This window comes from Ursus arctos, unplaced genomic scaffold (genome assembly GCF_023065955.2).
Source record: "Ursus arctos isolate Adak ecotype North America unplaced genomic scaffold, UrsArc2.0 scaffold_15, whole genome shotgun sequence".
Classification (NCBI taxonomy): Eukaryota; Metazoa; Chordata; class Mammalia; order Carnivora; family Ursidae; genus Ursus; species Ursus arctos.
The window spans coordinates 39098333-39116117 of NW_026622819.1; the positions used below are offsets into that span (position 1 = coordinate 39098333).

General features: G+C 40.9%; 2 protein-coding genes across 13 annotated transcripts in view; one reads left to right on the top strand and one right to left on the bottom strand.

Annotated features, from left to right (window-relative positions):
• The window catches only part of LOC113263922 (uncharacterized), a 124318-nt gene extending 116311 nt beyond the window's left edge, over window positions 1-8007 (bottom strand). For both annotated transcript variants that reach the window (XM_057312238.1, XM_057312237.1), the window contains exons 1-2: window positions 7914-8007; window positions 7503-7560 (exon numbers count right to left, since the gene is read on the bottom strand). Coding sequence is in view for 1 of the 2 variants with exons in the window: in XM_057312237.1 (XP_057168220.1) it covers window positions 7503-7504 (2 nt within the window). In the remaining variant the exon portion in view is untranslated. The remainder of the gene's footprint in view (window positions 1-7502; window positions 7561-7913) is intronic.
• A 140-nt stretch (window positions 8008-8147) lies between these two features.
• The window catches only part of FBXO38 (F-box protein 38), a 53730-nt gene continuing 44092 nt past the window's right edge, over window positions 8148-17785 (top strand). For 6 of the 11 annotated variants that reach the window (XM_026510710.4, XM_026510714.4, XM_026510712.4 and 3 more), the window contains exons 1-2: window positions 8148-8259; window positions 16552-16742. In XM_026510710.4, coding sequence (XP_026366495.1) covers window positions 16615-16742 — 128 coding nt within the window. In that variant the 5' untranslated portion in view covers window positions 8148-8259; window positions 16552-16614. Of the gene's footprint in view, window positions 8260-16534; window positions 16743-17785 lie in introns of all 11 variants that reach the window. The other 5 variants (XM_026510711.4, XM_048224318.2, XM_048224320.2 and 2 more) reach the window with 1 other exon arrangement.

Below are 17785 nucleotides of genomic sequence, written 5' to 3' on the forward strand. Positions count from 1 at the left end.
CATGCCTTGCCCATCAGATTTGTCATGGAAGACAAAACCCATTTTTCATTTTAAGGCTAAGGAAGCTTCATGGTTCTCGAGATGAAGTCTTCACCTGGTACCTTAATCCTATCCCATTTCCTATGCCTGTAGCCATGACTTGGTCATCTGACTGCTTTCCCAGTCCTTCTAAGCCAAGCGCCCTGTGAGGGAGGTAAGTTCTGTGGCTGGGACCCTGCACCATTCCCAACAGGTGTCTCTGACAGTAAATGCCAGCTTGCCAGCATTACCTTGCCACACATAGAAAGAAAGAAAAAGAAAGAAAGAAAGAAAGAAAGAAAGAAAGAAAGAAAGAAAGAAAGAAAGAAAGAAAGAAAAAGGCTTGCTCCCAGCACAGTGAGTGAGTTACACCCTCTAGTGGGGAAACCACATGTAATATAACCAACTTCTTTGGAAGACTTAACACCCAAAAGAAAATCCAACTCAAAGTGACTGAAGTTAAAAAAAAAAAAAAAAAAGTTGTGTGTGTGGCACTTTCTATGGCTCCTACATCTGAAAAGTCAAGAGGAATCTCTGAATTCATGCACGGCTAGATGAGAGTCTCAGAAAAAGATGCCAGAAATTGTTCTCTCCATTTTTGGGATCCATCCATGCTTTCCTAGATGTTGTCTTCATTTTCAGATAGACATTAACCACCCCACCCCACCCTCACCCCTCTGGCAGATCTAAGCAGTTATAGACTTAACAGGTTCAGCAGAAGACAGCTTTCCTTTCCTAAAACTTCTAATAAAGGATTTGAGGCTTATGAGACTAGATGGAATAAGATTCCTGACTCAGTCTAGAAGCTATGGCTACAGCCATGCTTAACTCATTGAAATGGACTGAATTATAAGGCACTGCAGAGACAGGGGTGATGAAGCTGTCTGTATGGACTAGAAGAGGATGAAGAATTGTTCCCAAAAGGAATACTGAGGCACTATAGCCAGGATAAATGAATCAAAGTCAAGCAAAACAACAACCGTTTTGACACTATCCTTTCTGGAAGCCATCTTCCCTCCCCTGAGTCTAAAATTGCCCTCAGGCCTGTGTAAAACTCAATCCCCTGCTTTTTTTTTTTTTTTTTAAATTAACTATTTAGCCCTTCCATATCATAATAACACTTTACTGTCTTGGTAGAAAGCAAGGAAATGTCACCTAGAGATCTAAGCCTTCTGAAAAACACGCTTTCATAGTCATACAAAATTGACTTCCCATTTCACAAACCATGGAAAGTCTGGTAAGAGGACCCCAGGGCATTTATGTTCTTATTACTTGCTCTGTATCTCTAATTTTGCAGAGCTCTCCTTCAGCTTCTCATTTCACCTGATACAGATGCCTTACTCCCTACCACTTTGGTGGAAGTGAGGCCTTCCCCATCTTCCTTCATTCCTCAAGCACTTTCAAGGCTATTTGGGGTAACAGATATTTTGTGAAAGTTTGAGACAATAAGGGAGGACAATGGCTAGCAATCATAGGAAATATATCAAGATTCTTTTGGTTAAGAGTGGTGAAAATCCAGGGCACCTGGGTGGCTCAGTCAGTTAAGCATCCAACTCTTGATTTTGGTTCAGGTCACGATCTCAGGGTTGTGATATTGAGCCCTGAGTTGGGCTCCGTGCTCAGTATGGAGTCTGCTTGGGATTCTCTCCTCTCTCCCTCTGCCCCTCCCCCCCCCCAAATAAATAAATCTTTAAAAAAAAGAGTGATGAAAATCCAACTGCAACTTAGCTTAGGCTAAATAAGAAATGTGTGGGTTCATGCAATTAGGAGGGTTGAGGGTGGGTCTTAACTCAAGCTCAGCGATAGACTTAAACAATACCAGGGGTCCATCTCTGCCCTCTGCTAGTCTCTAAGCGCCGGTTTCATCATCTCCCATACAGACTCCATCTACATGAGATAATGGCTGCTACCTCCCCAGTCAAGTGTCTCTAGAGCCAACAGGAAAAGAGGTGGGGGTGGGAAGAAGGGAATACTGGGACCAAGTGCAACACCCCTCCAATTAATATGCAACTATAATCCCCAGATACGGGAAACAGATTTTTTTTTACATGATTAAGTGTCTTATAATCCCCAAAAGATTCAATGTAAATATATAAATGAAGATTGAATTCTATCTATATTACTATTATGTGTTCAGGAACAATCTATAAATGTCATTTAAAATATTTGTCTTATTTTAAGAAAATATAGCATATTAAAGGATATAATGAAATGAATCTTATTCTAATTTGAAGTTTTTGATTGAGTATTGATTTAAACTTAGAATTTTAAGTTAAAAGAATAAGAATTTTATAAGAACTAAATATTATTGGCATTTTGAGAAGTTATCATTTGCCATATTTATATGTTTAATTGAACAGAATTATAATGTTTATTTATTTGGGAAGGTTTTATTTGTGAAGCAAATGAAGCACTTAAAAGGGAAAACTGAGTGTATTAGATTTATCCACTCATTCATGAATTCCTTCATTCAACAAAACCTAACTGTGTGTCCACCCCCCCGTATCTGTTCAATTTTGAGAAACCAATCTACCTCTATGCTTATTTATCTGTCTTCCCTTACCAAATTAAAGGTTTGCCATCACAATCGTTTCCTTGCACCTAGTCCAATTCCTGGTCCCCGAGCACTCAGGAAATATATATTGAATGAATGAATAAACCACGTGAGGCCCAAAATTACAACTGTTCTCCCTGTTATCTTTGGAATTCAGGGACCATCAGTTTCTGTTAAAGTATTGGGTTTACCTAGGGGACCATCTTCCATTTCTTTCCTTGTAATAGCTGAATGACATTGCTTCACCTCCTGCTTATAGGGAGGTAACTTGTTCATTCGGGGGAGGGGGAGAGTCACAGGGTAAGCAAGGGGAAACAGTGAATCCTGTGTGCAGCTGGAACACACTGTTTGTGAAGGGAAAAGAGACTGAAATGGTAGGCCACAACCAATGTGTATTGGGCCTTGGACATCTGATTAACAATTCACAAATGTATACATAAAGGTTAAAAATTCAATCACAAAGAAGCCATTCACAAAATCCACAGTATGCTTTAGGAAGATTAATCAGATTTTCATTTGGAGGAAAAATGTGTACCATTTAGTAATTAGGAATATGGATTTTGATGTTAGATAGCTCAGATTTCATGATTCTCTGCAATTTACTAGCTGTGTGAACCTTAGCAAAAAACTTAACCTCTTTGAAAGTGGGTTGCGTTTTTATAAAATGGGGCAAGCGGTACTTAGGTCACAGAACTCATCGGATTAAATGTAATGATGTATTTAAATGACTGGCAGAGTGACATTGTGATTACAAGAATGCAAAAAAAAAAAAAAAACAATAAACCCCAAACACAATGAAAGTAAGACTTTGCAGGGGAGAGGCTAGAGCCAGGATGATTGCGGAGACAGACAAACAATTAAGAAGTAGTGACACAGAAGCCCATAGGGGGAGGAAAAGTGCGTTAAAGAGGGTGCTTGCAGTTATTTCAAGTCTAGCTGCAAACAGCTTGGACTGACTCAGTGCCTGCTGCGCTCCTGGGCATCCTGGCATTCCCCTGAAATGTTCTTTGTACAAGTTTCCCAGCCTGCCTAGGAGCAGAGACTGGTTCCTAGTCATCTCTGCAGCCCTAGTGCCTAATATATTACCAGGTTCCATGAAATCTTTTTAATAAATGTCGACTGATAATAAATAGTTCTTGACATTTCAAACAATTTTCTAAAGAGTAACTTCTTTGCTCTCATATTTCTAGAGATCAGGCTAAAAGATCTGTCCTAGATGTAGTGACAGTGAAAACACAATATGAGTAACTGTAAAAAGAAAGCTTATTAGTTTTTTAAGCTTCATCCTCAGTCTTTTCACTTTCCTGTGACATAACTTTGATTTGGTGCAGTTTGGTCCAAAATAAAAATAAAAAGCAAAGGCCTTGTTACTTAATGCTTTCCTCAGAGCTCAGGCTTATAAAAGCCTCCCATGCAGGTTTTTCCTTCTCTCTGTTTCTCTTTCTCTTCCTACCTTCTTTCCTTCTCTCTTGTTTTGTTGCTTTTTTATTGTTGTTACTGTTGTTATATTTTTGGGTTTTTTTCCCCCTAATCTACCACCTTGTGTTTGGTTTTGAAATTGCAATTCTCTATGTATATACCTATGTACAATATCCTTTCTTAGGATTTCCTTATGTAACTCAGGAAAGTGTAAAATGCTTTGAAAATGAACTTCAGAAATACCACATGCTAAGAGTTCAGCCCTTGCAACTTCAACTATAGCTGAGAAGAAGGAAAGAAAAGAGGCCTCTCGACAGTCAAATAATAACAGCTGAGCTTTGTGGAGTTTTTGATGTATGCCAGACACTGTTCTAAGTGGGTTACAAATATTTCCTCATGAAAGAAGAGAGAAAAGATGTGGAGAAACTGGAATCCTTGTGCACTGCTGGTGAGAATGTGAAATGGTGCAGATGATATGAAAAAATTAAAAATAAAATTACCATATGATCCAGCAATCCACTTTTGGACATATATGTGAAAGAATGTAAAGGCAGATCTAAAAGAGATATTTGCATACTCATGGTAACTGAAGCATTATTCACAATAGCCAAGAGGTAAAACAACCCAAATGTCCATCGATGGATGAACGGATAAACAAAATGTGGTGTATACATACAATGGAGTATTATTCAACCTTAAAAAGGAAGGAAATTCTGACATATGCCACAACAGGGATGAACCTTGAAGACATTATGCAAAGTGAAAGTAGCCAAACACAAAAGGACAAATAATACATGATTCCACTTATATTAGGTATCTAGAGACAAAAAGTGGAATAGTTGCCAGGGGCTGGGGGGTGGGCAGGCATGGGAGTTGTTTAGTGGGTATAGAGTTTCAATTTGGGAAGATAAAAAAAAAAAAGTTCTGGACGGTAGATGGTAGTAATTGTTGCATGGCAATGTAAATATACTTAGTGCCACTGAAGTCTACACTTAAAAATGTTTAAGATGGTAAATTTTGTTACGTGTATTTTTACACAATTAAAAAAAATGTAAAGAATGATTTATGTGCAGACTCAGAACTATTTGTACTGGTAGGATTACCAGGCTTTCTTTTTGTTACCTGTGCTACTAAAATCTACATATGTCCAAAAAAATTAAAAACAAATAAATAAGGTAGTGTGGTAAATTAAAGATGGCCACAAATTCTTTGCTTTTCCCCTTGAATCTAGGCTGGCTCAGTGTCTTCCTGACCAATAGACTGTGACAGAAGTAACTTCTGCGATCCAAGGCTAGATCGTAAGAAGTCCTACTATACTGCTTGGAACAGCTCACTCTCTGCATTTACGGTCTCTGAGAGCTCCCTCAGCAAGCACTTTGTTGTGAGAAACCTAAACCAGAGAAAGAGGCCATGTGCAGGCACTCTGTTGGATAGCTCTAGCTGAGCCCGTAGTGGGCTTCCAGACTGAATTGCCAATAACATAACATTCGTTTGAGCCTGACTGTTTCAGCTGACATCTGACCGCAAATGTGTAAGAGACCCCAAGCTAGAACTGCCCAGCCAAGTCCAGTCAACCCACAGAATCAAGACATATCACAAATTGTGTTAAACCACTAAATTCTGCAGTGGTTTATTATGTAGGTATCATAATGATGTCCATTTTTACTTGACAAACCTGAAGGTGAGAATTGAAATGCTTCACTGGTCCCTGCCAGTCAGCAGAGAAACTCACATTTGAAGCAGATCTTTCTAAACTTCTAAAATTGTAAAGCCTGCATTGCTGACCACTGAATACAGTTTCTCAGTCAAAAGCGGCTACAAAAGGATTTACTTCTCAAAAAATCCTGTATATAAATTCATAGCTGAGTTCTGTCACATTACTCAACTCCAAGGGTAATGTGGATGACCCCACTGTGCATGGTTCCTCCTGCAGCTGTGCATTACACAGGCCCCATGGCCATAAGAAGGGAACCTGAACAAACCCTGTCCCCTATCCTCAACCAGAGTTTGTTCTCTTAAGTGTTAAGACCTTCTAACAAATGTTCAACCATTGTCTAAGGACCTAAGAAATTTCAAGGAAGAAGAGAGGCAGGTTCTAGAACCTATGAGAGTATGAGAGGTAAGAGGTATTTAAATATTTAATTAAGGGGCACCTGGGTGGCTCACTCGGTTAAGCGCCCAGGTCCTGGAATCAAGTCCCGAGTCGGGCTCCCTGCTCCTAGGGGAGTCTGCTTTTCCTTCTGCCATTCTCTCTCTCATGAATAAAATAAAAATAAAATCTTAAAAAATTAAAAAGGAGTAAGAATTAAAAAAAAAAAAAAAAACAAACCCACAATGGTTCAGGGCCATTTAGTGTAGGGCAGATTTCACTGTAGAGGGCAGAGCTTCCCTGATGATGCTACTATGTGAGAGCAGCGAACACTAGCTCAGGACTCTAATAACACCCACACCACCAAGGAACAAAAAAATCTTAGAGGTAAAGGGATGCACACGTTCTGCCTTAAAATGTTAAAACTGGGGCGCCTGGGTGGCTCAGTCAGTTAAGTGTCCAACTCTTGATTTTGGCTCAGGTCATGACCTCAGGGTCCCGAGATTAAGCCTCACATCTGGCTCTGTGCTAAGCTGGGAGTTGGCTTGCTCCTCTCCCTCTGCTCCCCGTCCCTCCCCAAATGAATAAATAAAATCTTAGAAAAAGAATGTTAAAACTAGTTTTTAAGTCTTTTTATACACAGCAGGCACTCTTAGCACTCAGAAAACATCTCTATTCAGCAATTATTATAATATTTGTAGATAAGCTTTTGTTTCCCTTTCTAAATTTGAAGTAGGAAACATACCTTTATTTGGGAGTATTTCTGGTCCCACCACAGTACTCTTAAGGAGGAATGCTAATCACATTCAGTAATATATTCAAATAAAGATTCAACCCATTTGCACTGAAATAAACTTTACTGAATCCTTTGTATCTATGTCAAGCTCAGTGCTTGACTTTCATATATAATTCCTATTTGTTTTTCTAAACGGTCCAGAAAACAAAAAAAGCCAAAGTTTGTTTTACTGTTTGATTTATTTTAGTTCAAATATGAAAGATATTGGCGGAAGCAACTAACATGGGAACAGGACTTTATTTTCACTTACAGGAATAATGTAATATTCCTGGGGATTAAGATGACCAATATATAAATATGATGAGGTTTTGTTGCTTTTTCTTCCCAGAGCCCTAAATCAAGACACGTGGTTTGACACCTGGACTGGCGTAGCGAGAACTGTGAATGCCATAATAAGCTGAAACCTATGATGCCAAACCATAGTAGAGAAAAAGGAAAAACCAGGTTTGGCATCAAGAAAACTCTAGGAAGGACCGCGCCCCCACTGCAAAGTCCATGTTGAGTTCTTTCTACAGCAGAATTGTCTAGCTGGCCCTGTGTCTTTTCAAATTGGGTCTCATGCACACTCTTTCGTAAAGATTATTTGTATCTATTTTAATTTATGCATTTTAGTCCATTTTACTTACATGTATGCAGCGGAGAGAACGTGGGATATGGAGGGTAAAATTTTGCGTTTCGGTCCACCTGTGCGACATTGAGTACGTCAATTAACCTCTCTGAAGATAACATTTTATCCATTAAACAAAGGAAAAAACCGATTAAGTGATTCCTGCCCATATGTTAAGAGTGGTAGGGAGTTCTTTATGAGACACTTATGTGAAAGGTTTTTGAAACCTACCAAATACTGTTAATTATGTGCAGAAACAACGTCCCCCAAACAGAGAAGGGCTGATTTATTATTAACAGCTTCAACTGTCCCCCGCGACTCCTCTCCAAAAAAAAAAAGATTTTCCTTTTTTAGCTAAACGAATTCTGAAAAAATCCCTCCTGGAACGCAGTCGTTTTGCAAATGCCAAACGCCAGGTTCAAAAGCTTACCCAAAGCCGCCGAACACCAGAGAAGTGAGGCGCAAACCACAAAAAAGTGACTGCCTCCCTCGCCTCAGACTCGCGGCACTTCCGGCGCGGCAATGCCGTCATGGAAAGACGGAAGGGCTCCAGCCCATCATGAACCGCCACGCTCAACATGGCAGCCATGAGTCGACGTCCGCGTCCCACACCCAACATGGACATGCGAAAAGAGCCCAGACCCGGAAGACAACCCTCCGGAAATGCCCGGGCGGCGGCGGAAGCGGAAGCGCCGCGGCGGTGGGGGGCCGCGGGAAGTGTCGGTCGCGCTTTTCCCTCCCTCTCAACCACAATAACAGACGGAGGGCCGGCGTAGGTGAGGCGGCGTTCGAGTGGGCCCGGGGACCGGCGGCGGGCCGCAGAGCTGGGGGTGTGGGCGGCGGCGTAGAGGCGGCCGGATCGGGGCTCCGGGGTTGCCGGGCTCCCGACCTCCTGGGCTCTCGGTCTCCGGCTCCTTTCAGGCCTAGAGCTCCCGGGAAAGCAGGGATTGGGTTTGTGGGTTTTGGCCTTGTAGGCCTTGGTTGTGGGGTTTGCTTGCCTTGCCCAGAGCTGGCCGAAGATTCTAGCATACAGAACCCTCTCTGGGTCTTGGTTTCCTCAGAATGGGGGCGGGGTGGGGGGTTGGCCTCGGCAATTTATGGGACACCATCCCACCCCGGACGTCACGAATTCTACGATTTTAACGTTGTCAGTGTTTAAGCCAACAAGTTAAGGAAGATCTGTAGTCAGCGTACTGAGGGGATGTCTCTGAGCAAGATGCAATGAATACATCTTTGAGAGGCGGCCAGCCCTGGAATCAGGAGCCTCAAGTTGTAGTCTTACCTCGCCACTGACTCCCTGTGTGACCTTGCTCAGGTCCATTACTCTCTCTGTAGCGCAGTTTGCTTATATGTAAAATGAAAGTGTTAGTTGCCTCTGATGCTTCTCCTCGCTCTGAAGATCAGGTTCTCAACTCCCTTTAAAGGAGTCTTTCCTTAGAGACAGACCTGAAAAGCTTGTCTTCCCTGCCTCCTGGATAGCCAGGAGTTGACTGATAAGAGATGTCTACCGTTGTTTCTTTCCAGGCACCAAACTGGCCAAGGGCAGCTGGGTACTTAGGAAGGTTCTTGTGCAGGGGGAACTCTGTCCTGATGACTTGTTTTATATAAATCTAACCCAGCAGTGTGAAAACACATCTGCGTGAAGAATGGGAGATCTTATTGTCTTAAAGCTGCTATTAACTTGCCTGCACTTTGGGCAAATTCCTTTGGACTCCCTGGACTTGAGATTTCTCAGCTGGCAAATGAGCGCATTGGATTAGGTCTCTGGTTCTTAATCCTCTTTCCTATACTCTGAGCACAACTGAAGAATAAAATAATGCCTCTATAAGACCAGATTTTCTGGGAGAGAGAAGAGGTGGGGTGTGGAAAGCTACATATTGTGTAGGCCTATAGTTTGGAAAGTCTGTGCTTGTAATTTTTAACTTCTGACAGTTACTGGTTTAGATGATCCCTGAGGGCCCTTTCCTCCTTTTAAAATTTGCAATGCTTTGATTCTTATGTTCTCTTAGGGTAAGGAATATAGACGTGTGTTTATTTTTTTTAAGATTTTATTTTAAAATAATCTACACCTGGCATGGGGCTCAAACTTAGATCCCCAGGATTAAGAGTTGCGTCGTCTACTGATTGAGCCAACCAGGCACCCCTTGTGTGTGTTCATTTAAATGATTGTGTGCCTGCAGGTACACACTTTAGTGAAAAAGATACTAAGGCATGGCATAAGAGAATAAGGAAAAATGAGGTTTCAGTAAGGTGAAGTGACATAGGAAAATAAAATTGGTCTTGTACTGGAGTATAAGACCTGTATCCCTGCTTCAGCACTCGTACTTTCTGACTTTGTCAGCTTACCTCTCTGACTTTGCCAGCTTACCTCTCTGGGCCTCACTTTTCCTTATCTGGAAGATGAAGGGTTGGACTGGAAGATTCCTAGACCCTTTTGGCACTAGAATTCTGTGTTTGTTTTTTATTTGAGCAGTTTGGTAGATGTGGTGGGGCATTTCTTTAGGCAAGAGAGGCTATCCTAGGTAGTAGACATAGAAGCTCTATGATATTAGGATCCATGGGTTTAGGTCAGATTAAGTGACATGCAAGATTATTTTGATATGAGCAAGTTGAAGCCAATAGAAACTAAAGAAAGGCATTAGAACCTGAAGGGCAGGAAAGCCCTTGACCAGGTAGATGATTGAAGCCATTGGGAAGTTTTAAATGGGAGAAAGGTATTTTTGGTGAGGGTAATGAAAGGTAATTTAAATTTTAGTAATGGAAATGACTGAGTTATAAGAAACTGGTGTTAGAGTCTATCTGCATTCTAAGACATTCCTCATGGGAAGAAAGACTTTGTCACCACCTAGCACTTAGTAGGTAGTAAATAATAGAGGAGATAGATGGATGAACAGATAACAGCAATCAAGAAAAGGAGGAGTTTCACCATAGAATTGTTATTAATTAGATACAGATTGAGAAATTGGTTCAGAATTATGAAAATATTATAGAACAAGAGATCCCTAAGTTTTCTGGTTAGTTGTAAGATAAGTTGGTTTATCTGTGCCCTGTAAAATGTGTTAATTAGAGATAAACATGTACCCGGGAAGGCCTGGTGTGATCTGAGGAAAGGATTAATTAGTAGAATAAGTCAGGGATGGTGAAGGATGTTGGCAAGATGGTAGAGTTATAGGAAGGTTTTTAGATGTGACATTTAGGGAGTGAAGGAGTGGATTTATATAGGATTTTTGTAGATATCAGCAATTGTCAGAATTGTGAATAGTAAGTATTAAAACCTCTACAGTGGAAATAGAGGATTAAAAGGAAAAGAACTTGATATTGCAAAGAAATGCTAGTGCTCCCCTGCAAGAGGTGGAGATATCCTTAAGGGTTAGGAGTTAAAATAAATGGGGATTAATTTGGGAGCAAACAGAATGAACTGAATTAATAGAGGATAGTGTAGTTCAGTTTGGGAAAAGAGGAGATTTGAACTGGCCAGTTGGAAGAAGAAGAGCACACCTAAGAAAAATTGTATTACAGAAGGACCCCTGGCTTAAAGAATACACGCGGATAACTCAGGTTTGCTACTTAGAATGTACTTGCACTGCCTGGGCGAAAATGATGCTTCCAGTGGCTAAGGTCTGCTAAACAGACAGCCACCAAAAGACTGTAGGATACCCAGGACTGCTAAAAGCTGTGGTGTGGGCCCCTAAATTAGCTGGACCACAAACCCTAATTTGTGAAGCAGGGTGTGGTCAGCAGCAGTTCCATCAGAGCATCTGGAAGCCCATCTCAGAGCACTGGGGCATGGCTCTGGAATGCAGAGGGACAGTCAAGTGCAGAGACTGACTTGATGATAGGGTGTGTAGTGTAGGCTGAGAAGTCTGAAGGACACTTAATACATGCCCTTGGGCAGGTGACTTATCCTCTCTGGTTCTGTTTGTCCATCTGAAAATTGAGGGAGCTGGTCTTAGGTAAGGACCTCTGGATGAGCTTTGATGTGTCTGTGAAGCCCCTGAATTTGATGAGTCTGAGGTATGTTTTATTTTCCTCTTGGGAAGAGGATGTGCAGCTTTCACGGTAGTCTCAGATGGATTTGTGACCCACAAAAAATTAAGAACTGTGTGACTGGGTAGTCTCTGAGGGCCCCTTTGGTTTTAGCATTCTGGGATTCTATACTTCTGTCAGAATGACAGTTCTTTGAGGTTTAGACTCTGAGTCTCCAGAACTTGGCTAACCCTAGAAATAACACCTAGTGCTGCAAAATATATTCTTCATGTATTTATGCTCACCTGTTATTTTATACTCACCTCTCCCTGACCTTCTGTGACTCCTCTGCTAGGCCCGCTTCAGTGTTTCATCTTTACCTACTGTTGATTTTTCCTCCTTTGCTCTTTCCCTTCTAAGTTACTGCTGCTTTGCACCTTCCCTGCCTTGTTGAGTTTCTCAAGTGGCAAATGGTGATGCGTTGGCTATAGGGGTAGGAAGAAACCAAGATATGGAAGGCTACTTTTCTGTTTTCATTTGCTTTTATCCCTCATCCCCTAAGAGAAAAGCAGTTGAGAGAGAGCGTTGACAGGCAAGAGAGACACCAACATCACTTGGATTTTGCTTGTCTTTCATGTTGTTTTCTTCTCATACAGGGTTGCCAGGCCTCTGTTACTGTCAGCATAGCCACTTCAGTGAAGATGAAGCCAACTTAGTTAAAATAATTTTGTTGCGCTTTATAGAGTTTGAGTGGTGGTAAGGGCAAATAAATGAATCCTTTAACGAGGAAGCTTTTTATCTCCTGGATATTTCGAGGACACCTACTTGAAGAGGACTGATGGCTTTCCCCTGGCTGTGGGGCCTGACCTGTTAAGCCCCTGGATGTGGGATGGAAATCTTATCTCTTACCCTGGTGTTCGTCTCCACAAATTCCCCACCAGAGGCTTACAGCAGGGGAGTCACTACTCCACTTGCTGCCAAGTAGATAGCTACATGAATAAGTCTTCAAGTCTAGGCATCATGTGGAAAATACATATGTAATTTCACCTAAAGTTTTGTTAGTGCTGCTAATTTAGGCCCTTCAGTGGTTAGTGTTAATGCATACTGTAAGTTAAACAGGTGTTTGTGGGCTTGCTAGGGACCTGATAAAGTATAAAGTCATATTAAATATTATTTCTGAGTTCTAAACAAGTGAACTTTCATAAACCTTATGATATTTAAGGTGCAGTCTATTTGGTTTAAAAATTCAAGTGTTGGTTGTACACTGGGGCTATTAAATCTGCTCCCCACAGAATCACAGCTTGCAAAATAATAAGGACCAGCAAAAGATGGAATCATAAGATGAGGGTGTAAACAGTGGTATGGATTTGGTGAAGAAAAAGAAGGGAGAACGACTAAGAAAGATTTTTACTTACAGGATGAAAAGTCACGAACATGGTACTCATGAAAGGTTAGAGCTGTCAGGATTCTTAAAAGTGAAGCATGTGCTAAAGCGTGATAGCTGGAGACTTCATCCGTGCTTGCGTTGGTGGAAGCTGGTTAATAGTCTTGTTGAGGTATTTGTAGGTGCAGGTGGCTGTTTGTTTTGTGTTTCCTGACTGGATTAAAATCTAGATTGCATTTTTGCCAGGTTTATAAGCTTGTTGCTGAGATAATTGAGTGCCATGGTAGCAAACAGGATGCTTAGAGGACAGTGAGATGGTTCCTAGCAGCCTTGAAGCTACTGGATGCATCCAGAATAATGGAAAGACGGATGGATGTTCATACATCACATATTTGAGGATTTATTATGAGCAAAGACTTCTTCTCACCTAGAGGCAGGGCATTGAGATTCTATCCCTTTTCCTGGCTGAAACGTGGCCAAAAAAATACTATGCAAGTTTCTATAGGAGAAGCATATGTTAAATCTCACAGGGAGCTCAAAAGAGGTGAGAAGTTTTCACAGAGGACTTAACATTTAAACTAGATTTTGAAAACAGATTAGTACTGCTTTAGGCAAAAAAGGGAAGGAAAGAATGTTCTAGTCAGAGTTAATAGCTTATTAGGAATGAAAGATCAATGTTTGTGTGGGGGAACTGAGGATATTGGTGCGGCACGAGTGAGTGTCCTGAAGAACAAGTGGTTAAGGATTGAAAGATGAGATCGGGAAGGTGCCGTGGGACGAGGTTGGAAAGATCTTATCTTGTGGAAACTGGGATTCCTTGTAGGCTGATTTGTTTGTTTTTTAAGAGATATAATAAACAAAACAAATCTAAATTTTCAAATAATGGAAAAGAGTAGGGAAAGTAATCTTTGCTACTTCCCTAAACCTCTGTTCTCCCCAGAGGTAGCCACTGTTGATATTTTGTTGTGGGTCTTTCCAGAAACGTCCCATGCAGACACGAGCATATTTGTCCTTTTTCTCTAACACAAATGAGGTAATATTTTTAAATAATTTACATCTTGCTTTTTTCACTTAATATGCAATCAGAGGAATGGTTTAAAAAGATTATTCTGGTTTCAATGTGGAGTATGGTATAGTAAGCATTTAATCAGCAAATTACTTATTGTGGGCCTGTTGTGTGATAGGCTTTGTTCCAGGCCCTGGGGACATCACTGAGGAAGCCATTGCAGTCGCCCAGGTGAGGGTTGATAGAGGCCTGAAAGCCTGTGGAGGTGGATGCAAGAGCAATATTGTGGTAAGATTGGTAAGAATAGCCAATCGAGTGACTGGGAAGTGAGAGATCAGAACATATTGAGGCTGATTTCACAGTTTCTGATTTGGGCATCTGGTAAACTAGAGTAGGGAAAGTAGGGTGTGTCTTTGTGTGTCTGTGTGTGAATGTGTTTTGGGAAGGGAGTGGTTGTGGAGAGAGTTCAGTTTAGACATAATATTTTTGAAGGATGTTCAAGATACTAAGATGAAGGTTTCTGAGGGGAAATAAAGGTCAGAACTCAGGAGAGATAGGAGCTAGAAGTGGATTCTTTTTTTTTTTTTTTTTTTTTTTAAGTGTTATTTGTAGTAGCAGTAGTGTAAGCCCTGAGAGTAGATACAGTTACCCCAGACAGAAGAGGAGTCTAGGGTGAATTGGCAATGTTTGTCTGGGGGGAGTTGTCATAGAGGAGTGAAGAGGACCCAGAGAATATCACTTTGGGGTCACATGATGCGAGGGTTTCAAAGAAGGAGTGGTTAGCAGTGCTCATACTACAGATGGGTCAGGTGGGAGGAGCCTTGAGGAGAGCCTATCAGATTTCATGATGAGGAGGTCAGAATAACCTTAGAGCAGTTTCGGGAGTCATTGTAAGATGGAAAGATTCATTTTGCTGGGGAGAGGAGAGTGAATAGGAAGAGGTGGGCAGTGATAGGAATAGATGAGTATATTTGTAACTTTTTTTGTGGGGAGTTCTGAGTACAAACTTCTATTTCTCCCAAGATCTCTTAACCAAAATGGGATGGACCACATACATAAAAGCTTTTGAGAAGGCAGGAGAGGTGTCCCACGTCTGGAGCAAGGCAGCTCATGCACCTACTCCCTGCAGAATCGCTTAGGTCTGCACTGCTAGGTGCCGCTTGATACTAGTCTGCACACAGTTGTGCAAAGGTATTTCTTTGGTTTCCGAGGCCGTAGCTGAAGAGGAACAAATTAGAAGGGGGCTTGGAGGTAGGTGTAGAGCTGTGTCTGTGCACGTGCGCGTGTGTGGAATGCAGGGAGAAGCGAGCATGCTGCCACCTGTGAGAAGTTACAAGTGACCTGTCCGCGAGGGAAGAGACCAGAACACACACAGGCACAGGAAATCCGAGGATTCACTTAGCCATGTAGTTTGCTCCCATTTACGGGTAAAGCAAAGAATCCCGAGGAACTCCACAGACTTCCTTAGTTCCGAGGAATATAATGCCACAGAATATAATGAATATTCATATTGATAACCTGAGGTCCTCAAGAGAAGGTTAAGCTTTCATTGAGTCCACTTTGTAGGAAAATAGAAGCATGTAGTCCGCTTTAGAAAGTTTTAATAGTAAAGTTTTATAATTAGGAAGAAGGAAACGGTGGTACACGAAATGGAGCAGATACTTTCTAGAGACGTGCTGATTGGGAACTGCACTTCTGTGCCTCAGTGCAGCGTGGTGAAGTTCAAGCTCGGAGCTAGAGTGCTCTGAGTTTGAGTCCAAATCATTTTTGAGAATTTTACCAGTGATAGTTGATAATGCTGTTTAAAGGACACTATTTTTACATGGTTCCTCTTAACCTGACCAACAAAATAAAACTAAGCCCCCTGGGTGCTTGCTCATCTGACTTTAATTATCCTTCCACCCTCCATCCCTTCCTTTTGCTCCCTCCTCTCTCTCTTCTTCTGTCACCCAAAACAGACAAAACGTACATTTGACACAAAAGTGAATTAACCTTTGCTCCTTAATGCTTACAGGAGAGGGAAAGGGGTTATTTTATTCTCCATCTGAAATCGTACATAAATAGTGTTTAGTTTTTGAGTAGAAGGTCTGTAGTTTTTATCAGATTTATAAAGAGGTCTGGGACCCACTGGTAGAGTCTAATCCTCTCACTTTAAAGGTGGGAAAATGAAGAATTAAGAGGTGACTCAAGTTCATAAAAGTAGTTTGGCAGATCCAGGACTAGAACCCAACATTCCTTTTCTACCTTTTGTGTGAGGGGCAGTCCTGGAATCAGGAGATCCCAGAACTAGAAGGGGTTTTGTTAACCTAGTTTAACTATCTGACCTTACAGGTGAAGAAATAGTTGCTTGGGAAAATTGAGTGAATTAGCTAGGAAGCAACAGTACAAAATAGAATCCAGAACTCCTGATTCCTTGGATTTTCTCTTTCTTTCTTTCTTTCTTTCTTTCTTTCTTTCTTTCTTTCTCTTTCTTTCTTTCTTTCTTTCTTTCTTTCTGCTCATTCTAAATAATGCATTTTTATATTCTCTACTGATCTTCAGAAAAAGATGTTCTGTGCATTTTGTGTAATGATTTTATTAATTAGAATGTGGTCTGTACCCTTCTTTCTCTTTTAAAATAAACATTGTTTTACAAAACTAGGTTTTCTAGGGATAATTTCTGAGTCTGGAGTTGATCTGCTTTAGTGTACTGTAGTCTCTGCTTGCTTTCAGGTACTTCGAATTCAAGTTATCAAGAGGGAAGATTTGCTCTTTGATACTGGAGATAACACAGCAATGGGTCCACGAAAGAAAAGTGTTAAAACATGTCTCATGAATAATGAAATCGCTGAGGAAACAATATCCGATGAAGCAAAGGACTATATGAATCAACTTTCACATGAAGTGCTTTGCCATATTTTTAGGTAAGATTTTGTTCAGTTGACTTGTCGTCCACGCCCCCCCCCCCCCCCCCCCGGCCGAATGTCTAAGTAGGAGCAGATTCTAGGGCTGCGCTGTCTGGTATGGTAATCATTAGTTACCTGTGGCATTTAAATTGAAATGAAATGAAATTAAAAATCAATCCAGTTCCTCAGTTACACTTGCCTGTATGTCTTGTGGCTGCTGTGTAGGACAGCTCAAACAGTGAAGATCGAGAATACTACTTCTATTCTCTAGACTACGTTAACATTTCAGCCTTCTCGAAATTCATGGTGACTGATTTGTTGACTTTTGTTATTACAGTACCATGTGTGTACAACTTAAGGCAGTGTTTCTGACTTTTTTGACTACAACCCACAGTGAGACACATTTTCTTCATATGCACATATATGTAAGTGATTGAAATCTAAGTTTCGTGAAATAATACCCATCGTTGCTATATGCAGTGCACACATTAAAGTTGTTTTGTGTTAAAGCTTTTTCAGAATCTTTTTTTAAAGTATATTTTTGTCCAGACTACATTTTAAACAACAAAGAAACCAAAACAAAAAACAACAAAAACCTGCCACTTCCAGTTTCCCCTGCTTTCTTCTTTCAGTCATTATCCATTCAAATAAACTATCCTAACACACGTTGTCTCTGGAGTTGGAGACCTGAGTTTGAATCATGAGTCTTTCATTTACTTGCCTTAGACCAGGGAGCGATAAAGATGTTATTATAAGGATTCAGTGAGATAATGCTTTTAAAGCACTCAGTACACTGCATAGCATAAATGCTTGTTGAGCGTTAGTGATTCTGGTCCTGTTCGGCCTTTTTTCATATTGCTACATGGTCTTCATAATGAGCATTTTAGTCACTAGACTATGACACAATAATTAACTTTTCCCTTGTAGTCTGACGTCTGGATTGTTTCCATTTTTTCCCTTATTTGGTTGCAGTGAACTTTTCCAAGCATTTGGATTTTCTACTATTTTATTTACGTAGGGAAAATTTTCATTTATGAAGTTCTTAGAAGTGTTTTGAATTT